Source organism: Canis lupus, chromosome 20 (assembly GCF_048164855.1).
Source record: "Canis lupus baileyi chromosome 20, mCanLup2.hap1, whole genome shotgun sequence".
NCBI lineage: Eukaryota > Metazoa > Chordata > Mammalia > Carnivora > Canidae > Canis > Canis lupus.
The window spans coordinates 37,151,985-37,169,226 of NC_132857.1; the positions used below are offsets into that span (position 1 = coordinate 37,151,985).

At 42.4% G+C, this 17,242-nt stretch overlaps 1 protein-coding gene across 1 annotated transcript; it reads right to left on the bottom strand.

The window, feature by feature from the left end:
* Positions 1–206: 206 nt before the first annotated feature.
* On the bottom strand, positions 207–16,623 carry DDX18 (DEAD-box helicase 18). The gene is made up of 14 exons (XM_072788946.1): positions 16,090–16,623; positions 13,909–14,193; positions 11,959–12,099; positions 10,406–10,541; positions 9,954–10,054; positions 9,638–9,837; positions 9,432–9,546; positions 7,843–7,982; positions 6,416–6,577; positions 5,954–6,106; positions 5,154–5,267; positions 3,649–3,705; positions 3,110–3,287; positions 207–2,013 (listed from the first exon to the last, which is right to left on the bottom strand). The coding sequence occupies exons 1-14, from the start codon at positions 16,172–16,174 to the stop codon at positions 1,871–1,873; spliced, it is 2,010 nt and encodes a 669-aa protein (XP_072645047.1). The 5' UTR covers positions 16,175–16,623; the 3' UTR covers positions 207–1,870.
* Positions 16,624–17,242: the final 619 nt, after the last annotated feature.

Consider the following 17,242-nt stretch of genomic DNA (forward strand, 5'->3'; position numbering starts at 1 on the left):
ACAATCTTTCAACCTTTTTTTAATGTACTTATCTCATAAAATCTTCGTAGACTGCCTTACACTGGATGTCACCCATGGCAGGACAAACAGGAGCATGAAACATGCTAAGACAGGAAACTCCCTCTGTGATGAGCAGGTACCTAGAACCTTGGTCTAGGCAGACCAAGTAAGGGTTAACAAGACACCGTAATAAATGAAATATAAAATCGATGTAATTAATTTAATGACAGGAAAATTGACACATTATGAAATAAGCGGTTTACAAGTAGGGGCTAGAGGATGACTTCAGTTCTGATAGAAAATTTAAAAGTATATATACAAAACACCAGATGGCTATGTACGAAAATATTCAGTTTTTACTCCTGCTCTTTGATTAAAAGCAAGATTTCCCTTTGTTTTTTGTGTATTTTTTGAGAAATAATTTCTTCTGAAACAAAAAAAGAGAACAAGTTCCTGGATATCTTAGATGAAGAATTGTTAAATGCCAGGAGTCCAGCAGTCAAATCCTGAACCCCAGGACAGATCCAGCCAGGGGAACAGTGGTCAAGCCCAGACACAGAGTATCACTTTTTTTTTTTAATACTGGGATGCTATTTTTGTCAGGCTGTTTCCGTCCTCCATATTCAATGTTCTCAGTGTACTAACATTTAACAGGAAACTATGAATATTAATTGGCACAACAAAATGATGCTAGCAACTTTGGTTTCAAATTGATCAAAATGTAATAACCATTTTATAATTATAAAATGCACTGGAAATAACACAAGACACATCAAACACTCCAGAAATCAAGAGTTCCTACAGGAAAAACTCCACGTGATGAAACCCCCAACTTTGCTGCTCTTTCTGAACTCTGTTCCTTTCCAATTTTCATCATAAACCTATTTTTGTTTCATAGACATAAGAGGGGCCCTTTTTCTCAAAACGATGCTTTGCCTGAGTACTCTGCAGAATTGGAAGGGTTCACCAAAATTCAAACCACTTGAAACAAAGTTGACTGAACTGTGTTATCACTCTGTGCCTTTATCAAAAAGGTTTGCTAAGTTATTAAATGGAGAAGAGCAGAGTATTACACCTATATTGGTATAAATGAGGCTCGAAAATCGGATTCCCACTGTTCCCAATAAATGTTAGAATGCCAAAGGTGCTTTTATTCAAGTAACAATGACAGCCCACATTTCTTGCTCTTAAAAAAGGGGAGAGAGGCCCATTGCTTTAAAATCTGGCATATATAAAAACGAATGCCAACTTTAATATAAGGTGCTTCCTAGCCACAGTAGCATTATCAGGGGAGGTCAAGAACTATGGTTAAGGTCCAAGAATCAACCAAATCCAAAAAAACCTGAGTCAATCTTCTTAATCACCACCCCTAGCATCTGTTCAGTGCACCAGGTTACTGCCTTCTAAGGTTGAACTGGGCGATGGACGTTAAGGAGGGCACATGATGCAACAAGCACTGTGTTACACAAGACTGATGAATCACTGACTCTACCTCCGAATAATAGGCTATATGTTAACTGATTTTGAATAAAAAATAAAAATAAAAAAATAAAACCCTCTAAAAAAAACAAACAAACCAAACAATCATGACTAATTTGGAGATGAAAGATTTAAAATACTCTCTCATCACAACAAAAGCCAAAAGGCCTCTTGCTTTGCCCTTGAGCAACCTAGAGAAACTGAACTCTGTTTTACACCCCCCAAATAAGAGAAGTATTTCCTGGAAGTATCCATGTCCAGTGCTGCAACATTAATTCATACTGCTGTTTCACCAGTCCCAATCCTGAAGCCACAACAATTCCTTAGTTAGAAAAAGGGAAAAAAATCCATTTCGGGACAAAGCTATTCAAGATGCAAGGAAGGTGTGTCTTTAGTGGGAGAACTGCCGGCTGTCAGAGGACTTCCTGCTAATGTGTTTGAAGATTTTGGACTTCTCAACTTTCTTGGCTTTCTGGTATCCGAAGCCGCCACCACCTCCTCTCTTTTTAAGTTTGCCGTCGTTGCTGTTCACATCTGAAGGGAAGGTTAAGGAAATCAAGCAACATGAAGACAATGAACTCCCATCTTCTAATATCCACACATAGAACAAACCAGCACATTCACTGCTGTTCCACTACCACAACCCCTCCCCGCACCACGAAAACATAACCATAAACCTACGTGACACATCTCCAGGAAGTCTACAGTGGTCATGTGACCATGGACAAAAACGAGCAGGTATGACTTTTAAGCCCAATGGAACAGTCATACTGTTTTCTCTGCACAAAGAAACTGAAGACACTTATTATAAGAAGTTGAGACCTAAACCATCAAGTCTATAGAAACACATTTAAAACCACCCTCAGTGTCAAAACAAGTGACTTTCAGCTCTGTTCTGAACGGATTCAGGAATGCTTAGCTACTGGAGGAGTTGCTCTTCCTTCCTCATGATTCAAGAAGTATTCATCACAACAGGCATTTACCCACTGCCTATGATGAGGATGGTGACCCCCTAGTCTCGTCCATTTGGGAGTCAATGTCATGGTGCTAACTTAAGGCCAAACTTTCACTGTTTGTTTTCTTGGTGGAAAACGTGAAGATAAAGTATAGATTAGCAATTGCAACAGCAGCAACTGGAACTGTTTCCTTTGCCTTTTACCCTGAGTAGCATGTAAGTGTTATTTTCTTTTGCTAGTCTTGCAACTTCCTTGTATGAAATCCTTCAATGGCTCTGACAGGATAAAAATTAAGGTCCCACCATTTCTTTTCAGCTCCAGGGCATGCTTCTCTCCACGACTTCATACAGGGAAGCGGCACGACCACTTGAGCCCTGCATGCAACTATACCCCTCTGTGCTTCTCTCTGGAAAGCACAACTCTCTGGCTCTCACCATCTGCCTTTGTTTTCAAAGGCTTTAACCACAGGCTGTCTTGTTTCTGTAATCTCCATTGTGACAGTTCATCCCCACTCGCCATGTGCTAGCACTGACAAGCACATAATGATCAGAATGAATTTCAGGGCTTCCAGACCTCAGCCAGAGTGGACACCAAACCAAACGCTAAGCCCAAATGCCCCTCTGTCAACTGTCTCTCAGTTCCTGGGTGAGTTCCTAACAACAAAAAAAGGATACTCAGATCAACAAAAGGAGGCACCTTGAAACCAAACGACAGAGCAACTTGAGGCAAATTTAAGTTATTAACATTGAAGATCTGTTTCAGAGAATGGGAATCATATGCTCGAATGTAGGACTTATATGCCTCCTGCGCTGACTTATGAAGGAAGTAGTTCTTTTCAATCAATTTTTCAAGCTGAAATGAAGAAGACACTGGTTTCAATAAAATACAAAACAAACTTCATATATATTAGAATAAAACCAACCTGTAAAAAAAATTTGTCCCAATACACTTGATCCAAGTTTTCTAATACTTATAAAATCAGGGCACAGTAAGAATAATGACAAAGTTCTTGTAAGGTATAAACAGAAATAAGGTAGGGAACACAGGAACCCGGTAAACAGCATAGCAAGAACCCTAAAAGATCACACAGTCCAAACCTGGTTTATGAAAGGGGAAAGTCAGAGGACAATGATTACCAACTGAGGCTACTTCTTCCTCACAAACTTTTTTTTTTTTTTAAACAAAAACACACAAACAAAAATACCAAACATACCTGAGACTGAATGTCAGAAATCTTGGACCAGGAAAATTCAAATTCACTTAATGGAACCTAGAAAACAAAAGCATGGAGATTAGTAAGCCAGGATGGATCAATATCAGGCATGTAGATGATCGAGCAATAACAAGCATCCCGTGCCATGAAGAACCAGGACAGCCAGGCATGTACAACTCCCTCAGGACAGACAGCTGCTCCTCTGGTCTCCCGAAGCCAAAGGAAAGCTTTCCTACCTCTGCTACCTTCACATGCATTGTGCTGAGGAACCTTCCTGAAAGGAAAGGTGAGGAACTGGACAGGGAAAGTGAATAAACAAAGCCCTTTTCTCTACAGAAGGACCTCTATGGATCTAACATGAGGCAGCACGATGCTTCCAGTCAGAAGGACCACTAGCCCCTCCCTCTGTGTCGAGAGCTGTTTTAGGACCATGTAGCCCCGTGACTGGGGTCTGTGATACCAGAGCTCATGAAGACCACATACTCCTACAAGAAGGATCTCTCACCAGTCATCACCTATAACTGTAAAAATGCCAGACCTTGGAGAGGTGCTGGAAAAATAGCCACCAAGTTCTGGACACCACCCTCAGGGCCTGTCTTGCAGAGAAGACAGGTAGGGGGTAAGACGACAGCTGGATGAGCACTTGCGGTGTGGGAACACAAACCACAGGAGATCAGTGATGGCATCCCACAAGACAGCACAGCTCACTCAAACAGAAGCATCCTAAAGATCCAGAAAAAGGCATTCTAGGGACAAGATGAAAAGGCCATTTCAGGGAATTGCACATACCTACAAGGTGGAAGAAAATCCACCTGGTAATACAGTGGCAAGGGAGGCCAAAGCAGGGGAGAGTGTCAAGAGAAGGCTTGATGGGTGTGCACAAGATCGGAGGTCAGAGCCAGATGAGGGTGGGCTGGGGATCAGGGTGAGTGGAGATGAAATAGAGGAAAAAAAACCAAAACCTTTCCAAAACAGAAGGAAGAAAGGCAATCATCAGCAGCAATGACAAAGGGAGAAGAAGGAAAGTGGGTTTTAGGGTTGAAGGTTTTTTTTTTTTTTTTACTGGGAGACTTGAGATGGTAATGGGAGAGACAGAGGTAAAACAGAGTCAGTGAGAAGGGTATAGGAGGAGGAGGAGAAAGAGGCAGGAGTGAATGGAGTCATCATGAAAACAAGGCTGTAGCAAGGGAGGGCAGGTGGAAGTGACCAGGTGTGAAGATGCTTAGGAGAGGCAGAGGTGTTTTCAAACAGGGCCGGGGAAAGGGACAGCGCCTGGGGACGCTGGGACACAGTGCCTGACAAGAGGTCAAGGGCTGTTCATGTGAGGCCAGACCCGCACTGAATCTCCCTTGCCCAACCTAACTGCTTTGTTCCCATAGCACCGCAGTGACTCCCAATACCTCAGACCCATCCTGAAATGGTGCTTAAAGCCATTGGCCTTGGCACACAATTCCTATCAAGAGGCATTGGTTCCCACTTAAAATTTTCCAAACCAAGATCTTTACCTTGGATTGCTTCAGGTAACGAAGGAAACCCAACTCTTCAGGGCGTAAGATGAGCAAGGCGTGACCTCTTCCGTTTAGGCCTCTGGCTGTTCTTCCCACACGATGAATATATTCCTTTGATGGAGAGAGAAAACCTGAATTAATACATTAAGTTCCATGGGAACCTGCCTTTCTAGGACCTGCATGGTGGCGAACAGAAGCGTGTCAGCACATCTGGATTAGATGGTGCTCCTCCCACAGGGCGGTGCCACACACACCATGGCCACGTCCCCGGCGTCTGCATGTGCCATGACCAAAGAGGTAACAGCGCAATGACGGAGGCCCAATAGTCACTGGACCTGATCTTCACATTAACTCTGTGATCTAATGACTACTAAGTGTGCTTCATCTTCAAAATAACATTTTCAACGTGTTTTCCTGCTAGCTGACAATTTATGTAACCTATTGCTTGTTGAAAATATTTAGTAAAATTTATTTTACTACATAGGCACAGAATCTTACCTATTTCTGGAAGCAGATTTTATTTTCTTCTAACACCTACTGCTCTTAATAGACCATTCCAAGCAAGCACATGACATTCCTAACTCCAACCTCACTGAGGCCTCTCAAATCTTACATGTTCCTTTTGGGTCCTGCAAAAGCCCTAAATATCATCAGCACCAGAGAAATACCACGGTCAGTGCAGAGTAAAACATGACCTGAATGACTATGGGATACACCTTTGAGTATGAAATACGGGAGGTCTCAGGGAAACCAGAAAGCTCATTCCTTAATGTAGAGCCACTGCGGATGCCAGTTACCTTGGGGTCATCTGGAGGGTCATACTGAACAATCCAGTCAACTTCAGGAATATCCAGCCCTCTAGCTGCCACGTCTGTACACAACAATATCCCCGAATCAGCATTGCAGAACTGGAAGAATGTGGTTGTACGCTTATTTTGCTTCTGCCTTCCCTAGAATCAAATCAAAGCATCCATTAGAGCTGGAAACTTGAGGTCCTTTCTAGGAGGTCTAATTGTACAAGAACCCCCAGCTACGGAGTTGTTAACCTGCTTCATTTCAATTTCACTCTCTGGCCTGTATCTTATTTCCTTAAGTCGGTGGTATGTCTTACCCCTTTGTGGTCCCTACCCTTTCATACCCGGCAAAGCTCCCTCCACATGGGATCATTCCACATTTAGAGGGCGATACCACAAACCCCACAATCTATACGACTGGGTAAGTGTTAACTGTGTTTTACTAAACTCATGATGATCACTTACATGAATGGCCAAGACAGGCAAATCGATGTAGTTCAGCAACTCATAGTGGTATTTCACGGACTTACAGGATGAAAAGAAGACCATCAGCTTCTTCTTCCGGTTCTTCTTAAGGAATGTAAAGAGCAGAAGGAACCTCTTTTCTGAGGGACAAACAACATATCCCTAGAAGTGGTTCAAGTAAATAGATAAAAAAATAATCAGACATTTTCAGGTTCATAAACCAATGTAATTTGGAGAGCACAAATAAACATTCCATATACACCATCGTGCCTTACCTCTACCAAAATTACTGTCTTTATTAAAACAAAGCATAAACTGACACTCATTTTAGCTCTTCTGGTTCCTTTTATTGGGTGCAAACACTGGATATCAATAATTTTTGTATTTCTGAGATTATAGACTTCTGGTTACCAGTTTGTGCAGCCATAATAAAGTAACACCTACTCGTTGGAACCATCAAAGCATAAGCAATGCTTCATTTTTATAAAGGTCCTTAATAGCAAGATCTCAAATAACTACAGCAAAAGTGCACTGTCCTAAACAAGATAACAAAGCTGAGTGAATACATCTTTTAAAATATACAACCAACAAAAAGTTTTTAAATGAGATAGTTATTTGAAATAGTTTTTCTTTTTTCTTTTTCTTTTTAATTTCTATTTATTTATGATAGTCACACAGAGAGAGAGAGAGGCAGAGACACAGGCAGAGGGAGAAGCAGGCTCCATGCACCGGGAGCCCGACGTGGGATTCGATCCCGGGTCTCCAGGATCGCGCCCTGGGCCAAAGGCAGGCGCCAAACCGCTGCGCCACCCAGGGATCCCTGAAATAGTTTTTCATCAGAAGACTCAAAGTTCTGTTTTTAGTCTACCTAATTTGGATCTCAATGCCACCTCATTTCCAACTTTTCACAGTAGTGTGCCTGAAACCAGCCTCTCCATCTGCTAACTCACCTTGTATCTTAGAGTAGAAGATCACTAAATAACACACTTTTTTTTTAAAAAAGAAAAGGATTTTATTTATTCATGAGACACACACAGAGAGAGGCAGACATAGGCAGAGGGAGAAGCAGGCTCCTCCTGGAGTGCCTGATGTGGTATTTGATTCCACTACCCTGGGATCACAACCTGAGCCAAAGGCAGATGCTGAACCACTGAGCCATCCAGGCATCCCAATACGCTTCTTTTCTTAACTGCATTTACAATCTGTAGTGATTAATGTCTTCTTGCGGCAAACAGTATTAAGAGGCAGAATAAAGAGAGCTGACCAAACTATTCAAAGTTCAAGATTCATGATGCCAGTGAGACAATAACCCAATTCACTGTATCTGAATTAAAAGTTCATTAATTCATCTGCTTTTTGGATGATCAAAACAACTGCAAATACACACCAAAAATGATCCTTAAATGTAAGATCTTGATGAAAAGTACCTGCTCAAGACCATCCACTGTCGCATTAGCTTTATCGTCATCAACACCAACATACAATGGCTCCTTTTTCAAAGAAATCCTTGCTAAGTCTTCAACTTTTCGAGTTTGTGTGGCAGAAAAGAGCATGGTTTGCCTGCGTGCTGAAACAGATACATATAAAAATAACTCAACTATTTCAGGGAATCTTTAGCATCACCTTACAACTAGAAATACGGAGTAGAACTATCAGGAATGGGACAGGTGATATCACTACATATTAAGAAGGGAGTATCACGAACAATTTTATGACTATAAATGTAACAACTTAGATAAAATGGAAAATTTCCTTGAAAGACAAATGGCTAAAGCCCACTTGAGATTAAATAGAAATCCTGAATAGCTTTGTATCTATTACGGAACTCGTAGTTAAAAATGTTACATAAAGAAAAATCCAGCTCCAAAGACTTCAATTGGTGAATTCCATCAAAGATTTAAGTAGAAAATATTACCAATTCTGCACAATCTCTCCAGGATTTGAAGAGTTACTTCCCAACTCATTCTTTGACACCAGCCATTACCCTGATACCAAACCCAATAATGATTTGTGACACAATCTTTTAAACAAAACTTTTAAACAAAATTTTAGCAAAGCTGAATATAGCACATAGAATAATGAATCACGATCAAGTGGGGTTTACTTCAAGTGTTTAATATTTAAAAGTTAACCGATATAAGTTACTATATTAACAGATTTAAAATTTAAAGGAAAAAACATCTAATTTAGTAGGGTAAAAGCATTTGATAGATTTAACATCTGATTGTGATGTTACTGTCCTGTTTTATGCTGTTATTGCAATTTCATTTCTAATGGTTTGGAAGCCATTTTGTAATGAATAAATGTACACATCGTACGGTACCTGTAGCATGCCATTCAGGATTAATAAAAGCAATGTAATATATGCAAATAAAAACAAAAAAACTCAGAACATCAGGAACAGAAGGGATCATTCTCATTCTCCATCTGGTAAAGGGTAGCTACAAAAAAAAAATCTATAGCTAACACGATAATACTTAATGGTGAAAGAATGTTTTCTCTACTGATAGGGGTGACCGGTTTCACAGGTGTAAACATGTCAAAACTTAAATTGTATATTTAAAACATGTACAGACATTTGCAATATCAATTATACTTCAATAAAGCATGAAAAAACCATATAATAAATGGAATCATGACCTTATTATAAACAGTTCATAATGCTGCAAGTACGGTAACGAAGGTATGGACAACTCAAACACAATACAGAAGGCAACACCTTTATGGCTACCTAGGAGATGTCAGATTGGGTGAAAAAAGGGAAAAGGGGTAGTGGGGGCAGACGGGAGTCGACCTATGTTAGAACTGTCTGACTTGCATTATAACCTCTAAAGTAGCAAAACCACTGCAAGAAGTTACTGATAAGTTGTATTGCAAACTCTCTCCAGGGATGACTGGCACAACCACTTCACTTGGCTCTATTAAAATTACAGTATTAACAGTTTTCATAGACGAACAACCCTCATCCATTTCCAACAACTACTCTGCAAACCACATGCAGATATTACCTACTTACTTGGCAGAAGTTTAATAATTTGTTTTAATTCCTCTTCAAACCCAACATCCAAGATACGATCAGCCTCATCAATAACCAGACACTGTAGATTTTTATACATAAACCCTGGGGTATTCTAACAAGACAAAAGCAAAAACTGATTAGCTGTCAGGTTTAGGTTTCACACAGACAATGAGACAGGGTACCCCATACTAGTGTTGGCTTGCCTGCATGTGGTCCAGGAGACGGCCTGGGGTGGCCACAATGATGTTGATCCCGTTACCAAGTTTCTGTGCTTCAGCAGATCTGTTGCTGCCACCCATTATTAACCCGTATGTGTGAACATGGTACATCATTAGCTCTTTAAGAACACCAAAAGTCTGCATGGCCAGTTCCCTAGTAGGTGAGAGAATAAGAACTCCTGTTCCTAAAAGGCAAAAAATGACAGATGGTATAAGTTCCGCTGTTATCACCAGGAGTCCTCAATAGCTACAATAAACTTCTAGTGAGATACTGGCAAAAACAATCAGATCAGAGACTCACCATTCCTAGGCATGAACTTTAACTTGACAATGAGTTCGACTGCAGGGATGAGAAATGCCAGCGTTTTGCCACTGCCTGTTTTTGCAGCCGCTAGGAGATCCCTAAATATTAAAAATGGAAAGGAATAGACCGTCTCCTTACTCAACAAGCATTTACTCAATATCTACTATGTACTATCACATTTTAGACATCAAGACTAGAAAACGAGTAAGAAAAAGTCCCTAGCTTCTTTATCACTGAAATCAATCACAGAGATTAAATACCTAAATACAGAAATAAGAATTGTGTTATGAAACAGAAACACTTTTCTTCAAACATCAGTAACTTAATGCCTTTAATGAAGCATAAATACTTTTGTTGTTGCAAAACAGAATATGTTCCCAATTTCTTCTAAACGACTAGTGCTAAAAATAGGCACTAATGACCAAACATCAATGATAATCTAATCATACCTGCCTTCCAGAAGTGGTCTGATACTTTTATGCTGAATTTCAGTCATGTTTGTAAAACCCATTTCTTTTATTGCCTTCAGAGTGTTCTCATTAACAAGACTAGAAAGAGAAGCAAATGAAGTATCCTCAAAAGCTCCTAAATAAAAGAAGGTTTATCGTTAGCAAATTTATCTTCTAAGTTAATGCTGCTATAGTTATGTAAAATAGTTCTGCTGTTTGCAAACATCACTGGGTGGGAATCAAACTTAGTAAAACTTTTTCCAGTAAGGAGGACTAAACCCCAACCATTTCTATACAATACTAAGATAAAGATCCTTTTTTGAAGTTTCTCCACTGCTGACGGCCGTGTAAAGTCTAGAACCTATCTTGTAACAAAATAGTAAAGGATGGAGAGGAGGTATAATAAAGGGGCTTGTATGAAATGAAAATACCAAGCATGGGGGTGGTTCAGAGAGATATTAAATATTTAGGAAATCTGAAATACAAATGGAAAGCATCCAGTATAGTAGAAACTGAGTATGAAGTCAACCACAAGTTAATCTCACTCCAAAAAAAAACAACTAAGAAGGTCAGATATAGCCACACACCATTAGACTGAACCCACATGTCAAATGTGCACGATTCTTGAGCAGGGGAAGATACCAAAATCATCTGGGGTAGCCCCCACCCCACACATGCTCTGCTGATTGTCCACCTTGGCCTGAATAATTCTTTGTTGTGAGAGGCTGTCCATGCATTATCAGGTGTTCTGCAGCCTCCCTGACCTCTACCCACTAAATGATAGTGGCCTGCCCTCAGTTCTAAGAACCAAACATGTTGAAAGTCACCCTTCAAGACTTGTCTGGGACAGAGGAGGTTTATGGGATGCAGGACATCAGATGCAAAAACCAGTCAAGTTCTGGGTAAACTGGGATGACATGGTCACCCCTCCTGGAAGTAAAATTGCCCTGGTTGAGAACTGCTGCCATAACCTTTGAATTTTGATTAAATAAGCCTGGGGTTATCAGGCCTCAGTATTTTAACAACAACAACAACAACAACAACAACAACAACAAAAAACCCAAACTGAAAAACCCAAGGAATTCTTACACATTTCTGGTTTGGATCAAATGATTTTGCCCAAACTTTTGACCTTATAAAGAAACAGAGGCCAAAGGAAGTTACCCTGGCCAAAATCCCTTAATAATGTGATTTTCATCCTTCCTTACTAGTAACTGGGCCAGCATTACTTAAACCTCAGATCTCTAGACTTGTGCCAACGATCTTCCTACTACAAAATGGAATGATCTTTAGAAAACAATAAACCAAAGGACTAGAGGACCCGAGAAGCTGTTGGTGTGCTTATCAAAATATTTAGTGCTAAGAATGCATAAAAGGAAAAAAGAAATAACAAGAACTAAGGCACACTAAGTAGATAAAGCAGCAGCTAGATAAAAAAAAAAAAATTGCATATAATTGTTCTAGGTAAATTAAAAATCACAACTGAAACTTCAAACTAGAATCCAGAAGGCATGACATATTTAAGGTTTCTGTGGAAAACTTTCTCAAGTTACCTGTCAGTCCCAGGGGTAGGCTGGGCACTTCACTGTCCTCTTCCTCATCATCTGGCTTCTCCCCATTGTTTTCTGTCTCTTCAGGAGCCTGGGTCCCTTCTTCAGAGTCCCCTTTGTCTTCAGTTTTTGATTTTTTGGTATCTTTGGTTTTAAAGGACACCCCCCCCCCATTTTTTTGTTAAAATATAATACCAAATGGATCACAAAATAAAAAGATCTGTAATGCAAAGAGGCATGTTTTCAAAAGCTTAACACATTCTGGTTTCAAGATGTGAAGAATGTCTTTTTCATGACTAAAAATTTAATTACATGTAATTAATGTACATGTAATCTATAGGGGGGACATGGAGATTCACCAACAAACTGTATTTTTTAGGCCTATTGTAGCATCTTAAGTGACCAAGACATTTTTGGAAAGTTGAAACAATTTAAATATACTAACTACATCAAATTCTATGTATTTCACAGAGGGGAAAAAAGGGCTATGATTAATGGTTTTTCAAACTCTTAAAAGGCACTAATTTGTCCTACTATTCCATTAAATATAAATCTTTCATAAAAGCTAGCTGTGGTATAAAGATGAGCAGAAATCCCAAAGGCTCTTCACGTTACTAGAGAGACCTCAGTGCAAGTGCAACAATTCCCTTAGCTGGGTGACTGGCAGCTCCCGGAAACTAAGTGGGGAGAGGAGGCAGGGGGAAGGCCTCCTGACGTTTCACTTCTACACACAGCTTTCCTAACAGGGCCCTAAACTACTCTTCCAGCCTTACCTCCCATCAACTCTTCAATGTTCCACTCGGGATCAAATGCGTTAACTATCATGCAGGGCTTTTATAAATTCATGGTAGCTAGTTATACTAGTTAGAACAGAACTGACCTGGACCAGAACTCAGGACTCTGTGGCTCAGGACTGGCCTCTTCCTTGCATCTGACTACTCTCCTTCTGGGAAATGGTCAATCTACAGGCAGCATGAGGATGGCTAGGCATGTTTGGAAAAATCCAAAGCTCCTCCTTTCTAAATGGAATCTTAATTTAAGTTAGATGAATACGAAGTTCTAACCCAGACATTGACAAACTTTTTCTATAGAAGTCCAGAGTAAACATTATAGGTTTTGCAGGCCATATGGCTTGCCCTAATAAAGACCAAGTAAACAAATAGGCACTGTAGTGTTCTAATAAAGCTTTATTTCCAAAAGTAGGCAGCGGGCTGATAGTTTGACACCTGTTATAGTCCCCCTTGAAATCTCTGCTTGTTCACATCTCAATTAAAAGGCCTATCCTTCATATAAGCTTATCCAAATCTAACTATCTTCCAAAAGAAGCTGGCCTCCTCCTATCCTGGCTATCCTACTCACTTAGAAACTAGCATTCCATTTATACAGAAGTACTCGCTCTTTTTATATACACGTTGCAGTTGCATATCCAAATTATTACTAAGTCTCCTTTCAAGAGGAGAATTTATGGTAGGAAAAAAAAAAACTGGGAGTAAAAAAAAAGGGGGGTGGTAAGTAAAAATAATCATTAATGCAAAGTCCTCTGAAATAAAGGCCCGAGAAGGAAGAAATGTACCAGCCCAGATGTCTTCAGTGTAATGCCACATTTGATTGAAAATAGGTAATAAACCTAAAATACTGTGCCATAATATGGTCTGTTTAAAAACCTAGCCAATTGTCAAAAAGAGCAAATTTCTAGAATTCAAAGGAGGCTTTTATTGAAGCATGAGGTTTCCTTCAGTCATTAGGAAATACAAAAGGACACATTTCTCAGTGTCTTATATAAATGTTACATCCCAGCCCTCACCCTACTTCTTTTTGCTACTAGGTTATTTTCTGGTATCCCAGTGAGTATAAGGATTCTTGCATGTTGTTATGAATAAATTATAACAGAAAGATGGTGACACTGTGAAAACTGTTTCAATGCCTGAAGTTCAAAGAAACTGAAGTACTTACCAGGCCCAGCATCATCCACCATTTTTCTCTTTCTCTTCTTCTTTTTTTTTGATTCTGAATTGGGAGGCTGTGTTTCTGCTTCTCCATTGACTATTATGGTAGATTTCTTTTTTTTCTTTCTAATTTGTACAGTTTCCACTGTTTTTTTAGCTACCTCTCCATTCTGGGCTTCTGACGAGCCCATGTTCACAGACTGTTTTAGAGATTTTTTAACCTTCCCACCTCCCACTGTTTCTTCAGACACATCTCCATTTTGTGTTTCTGATAAGCTCACATCCGAGGCCCCTGTTTAAAAACGGAAAACACATTGTGACAAAGGGAAGGTTTGCTTAAAACGCTGGAATCTCAGGTTAGAAACTTCATGGTGTCTGTGACTGAAATGATTTAGCTTTTAATTCCCTTTCATGTACATTATTAAAACCACTTAAGTTTATGGCATTCTTCTACCAAATTAAGTAAGTTTCCTTTAACGAAAAATGCTGGAAAAGGAAATGCTACATCGATTCAACTTCAAAAAACTGTGTCTCTGTCCTTATGGAGTTAAGAATCTGAGACAGCTGGGCAGCCCCGGTGGCGCAGTGGTTTAGTGCCACCTGCAGCCCAGGGCGTGATCCTGGAGACCCTGGATCGAGTCCCACATCGGGCTCCCTGCACGGAGCCTGCTTCTCCCTCTGCCTGTGTCTCTGCCTCTCTCTCTCTCTCTCTATGAATAAATAAATAAATAATCTTTAAAAAAAAAATCTGAGACAGCAAAATTTCAGTGAAGTTAAACATCTGAATGGATGGGGCCAGGGATCCCTGGGTGGCGCAGCGGTTTGGCGCCTGCCTTTGGCCCAGGGCGCGATCCTGGAGACCTAGGATCAAATCCCACATCAGGCTCCCGGTGCATGGAGTCTGCTTCTCCCTCTGCCTATGTCTCTGCCTCTCTCTCTCTCTCTCTCTCTCTGTGACTATCATAAATAAATAAAAATTTAAAAAAAAAAAGAATGGATGGGGCCAGACAACGGCAGCTACAAATACACATGTTAATATCAGGTATTTGATAAATACATGGCTCACGGATAGATTAGAAAAGACTGTCATCTATTCACACAACTGCTGCTTCTCCTATAATTTCGAAACACTCAACCTTAACTTTCCTCTGCAGCAGTGAATTGAAAATTCACTTATCGGTCCCCGTATTTACCTTATATATATATGCCTAAGGATGTCTTTTAAAAAGTTTCCGTTTATATAGGATAAAAAGTAACAACACTTCTTAAAATTTCAATTGTTACCTTTAAGTATCAAGAAATAGCAGTGCTGCACTACTGATAGGCATCAGAAACACACACACGCGCGCGCGCACGCACACACACACACACACACACACCATTTCTAAAACCCACAACCTGTCCTCTTCAGGTTTCCTTTCAAGCAACTCATCTGTGCTGAAATCCAAGTAGGGTAAGGAATTATGCCTCCCAACACTGCCCTCGGGGGCTGAGGTTACACGGGATCCAAAAGCGGTAACTTCAAGATCTCTGGCTCCCTGTTAGGAACGGAGGGCTGCAAGTGAGGCAGGTAAGCAAGGTGACCGACAGGTAAGTAAGTCTTTATGAAGGATGCAAACACCTGGAGGCGGCTGAGGCATTCATAACCTAGAGTTGGGTGCAATGGAATCGAGGGCACGCGCTGGACACGTGCAGGGGGCACTGCAGAGCTGCAAACAGGATACACTCCAGGCCTCGAGAGAGGATGGACGAGGGGAGGGGAAGCCAATCCCACCAAGCAGCCAAGGAGTTTCCTTTGAAGCAACGCAGACATTAACCAGATGATCTGAAAGAAGGTGCGCGCAGATGAGCAAGTTCCACGTGTCTGATTGGAAATGGGCCTAGGGGGTGGGGCGGGCGAGGCGACGCGAGGAAGCCAGAAGGAGGCAGGCGCAGGAAAAGCTGCTGGGGCTGGAAGCCCGGCTGGAGGCCCGCTTAGAGACCCCAGGCGTCGCGCTCCTGCTCCGACTCTGTGCGGAGCAACGGAGGCTCGGGAGCGCGGGCCGACCCGGGGCGCCCCCCGCGGCGAGCGGCCCCGCGCGGGACCCCAGGAGGCGCGCCAGGCCCACGCGGCCCGAGGAGAGCGGCCCAGGGGCGGGCTCCGCGCAGCCGCCGGCCCCAGGCCCCCGGGTCCTCGCAGCGCACTCACCCCGGAGCTTCAGGTTTCGCTGGCGCAACTTGAGATTCCGTTTCTCTATCTTCTTGCGCAGGAGTTTCATGGGTAGATGGGACATGGTGCCGGCCGGGCGCCCTCACTGCGGCGCCACCCCTCGGCTACCGGGTTGACGTCACTTCCGCCCGACTCGCACGTGCGGCGGCAACCGGAAATACGTCACGGCCCCCCCCTAGGAGGTTGCCGCGAGAAAAGGATGCGTCTGGGCGGAAATGCGTCCGGGGCCCCTGGCGCCCGCAGTCTTGAGCGCCCTCTGGAGGAATGGAGGCCCCACCGCGGTTGACGCTGTGTCCCGGGGCTGCACCTGTAGGGCCCCTGCAGGTCCCGGGGCTGGGAGCTTCCCCGGAGGAGGCTGAAGAAACGAGGACGAGCAGGAGGCCTCCGGGAGTCTCCGGGCATGTGTGCTGCCCCCTTTGTATCCTGCACTGCTGGAAACTAGGAAACAGTCTAATGTCGGGGCAGCCCGGGTGCTCCGCGGTGGGCGCCGCCTGCAGCCCGGGCCGTGACCCCGGAGACCCGGATCGAGTCCCACGTCGGGCTCCCCGCAGGGAGCCTGCTTCTCCCCCTGCCTGCGGCTCTGCTTCTCTCTGTGTGTCTCTCATGAAGAAATAAATAAAAATCTTTAAAAACCCCCTAAATTTCGTGTATTTGTTGGGAAAGCAGATTCTGAAGCTAAGTGATGCTAAGAGTCCTTTGAAGCAGGGTTGGGAGGACATTGGGAAGCGGGGTCTCCGCACGCCCTGCTCCAATTCCTGGAGCACCAGCAGCTCTTGACTTTCGGCAGTGGCAGCTGGTCAGTTGCACCCCCCCGCGCCCCCAGCACAGTCTTCCACTTTGGGCTGAAATCGAGCTAATGTAAGCTCTGCTAGCTACACCGATAATGGGGCTGTTAGATGGCCAGTTTCGCTCTGCCAGGTAATGGCAATTCTTTGGAAACAAGTCGTGTGACCTTGTGGCTTTTGGGTTTATAAACCCGTGCTCCCTCCTGGCAGCTCAAGAGTCCAGCACTTTTAACAGTGAATTTCTAAGACCAGGCCTCACAGACAAGTTGATATCATTAGATCAGATCTCAGAAAGCCTCTGCCAGGGTTTGGGGAGGTGGAAATTGATCACGTGCCTCTGACATGCC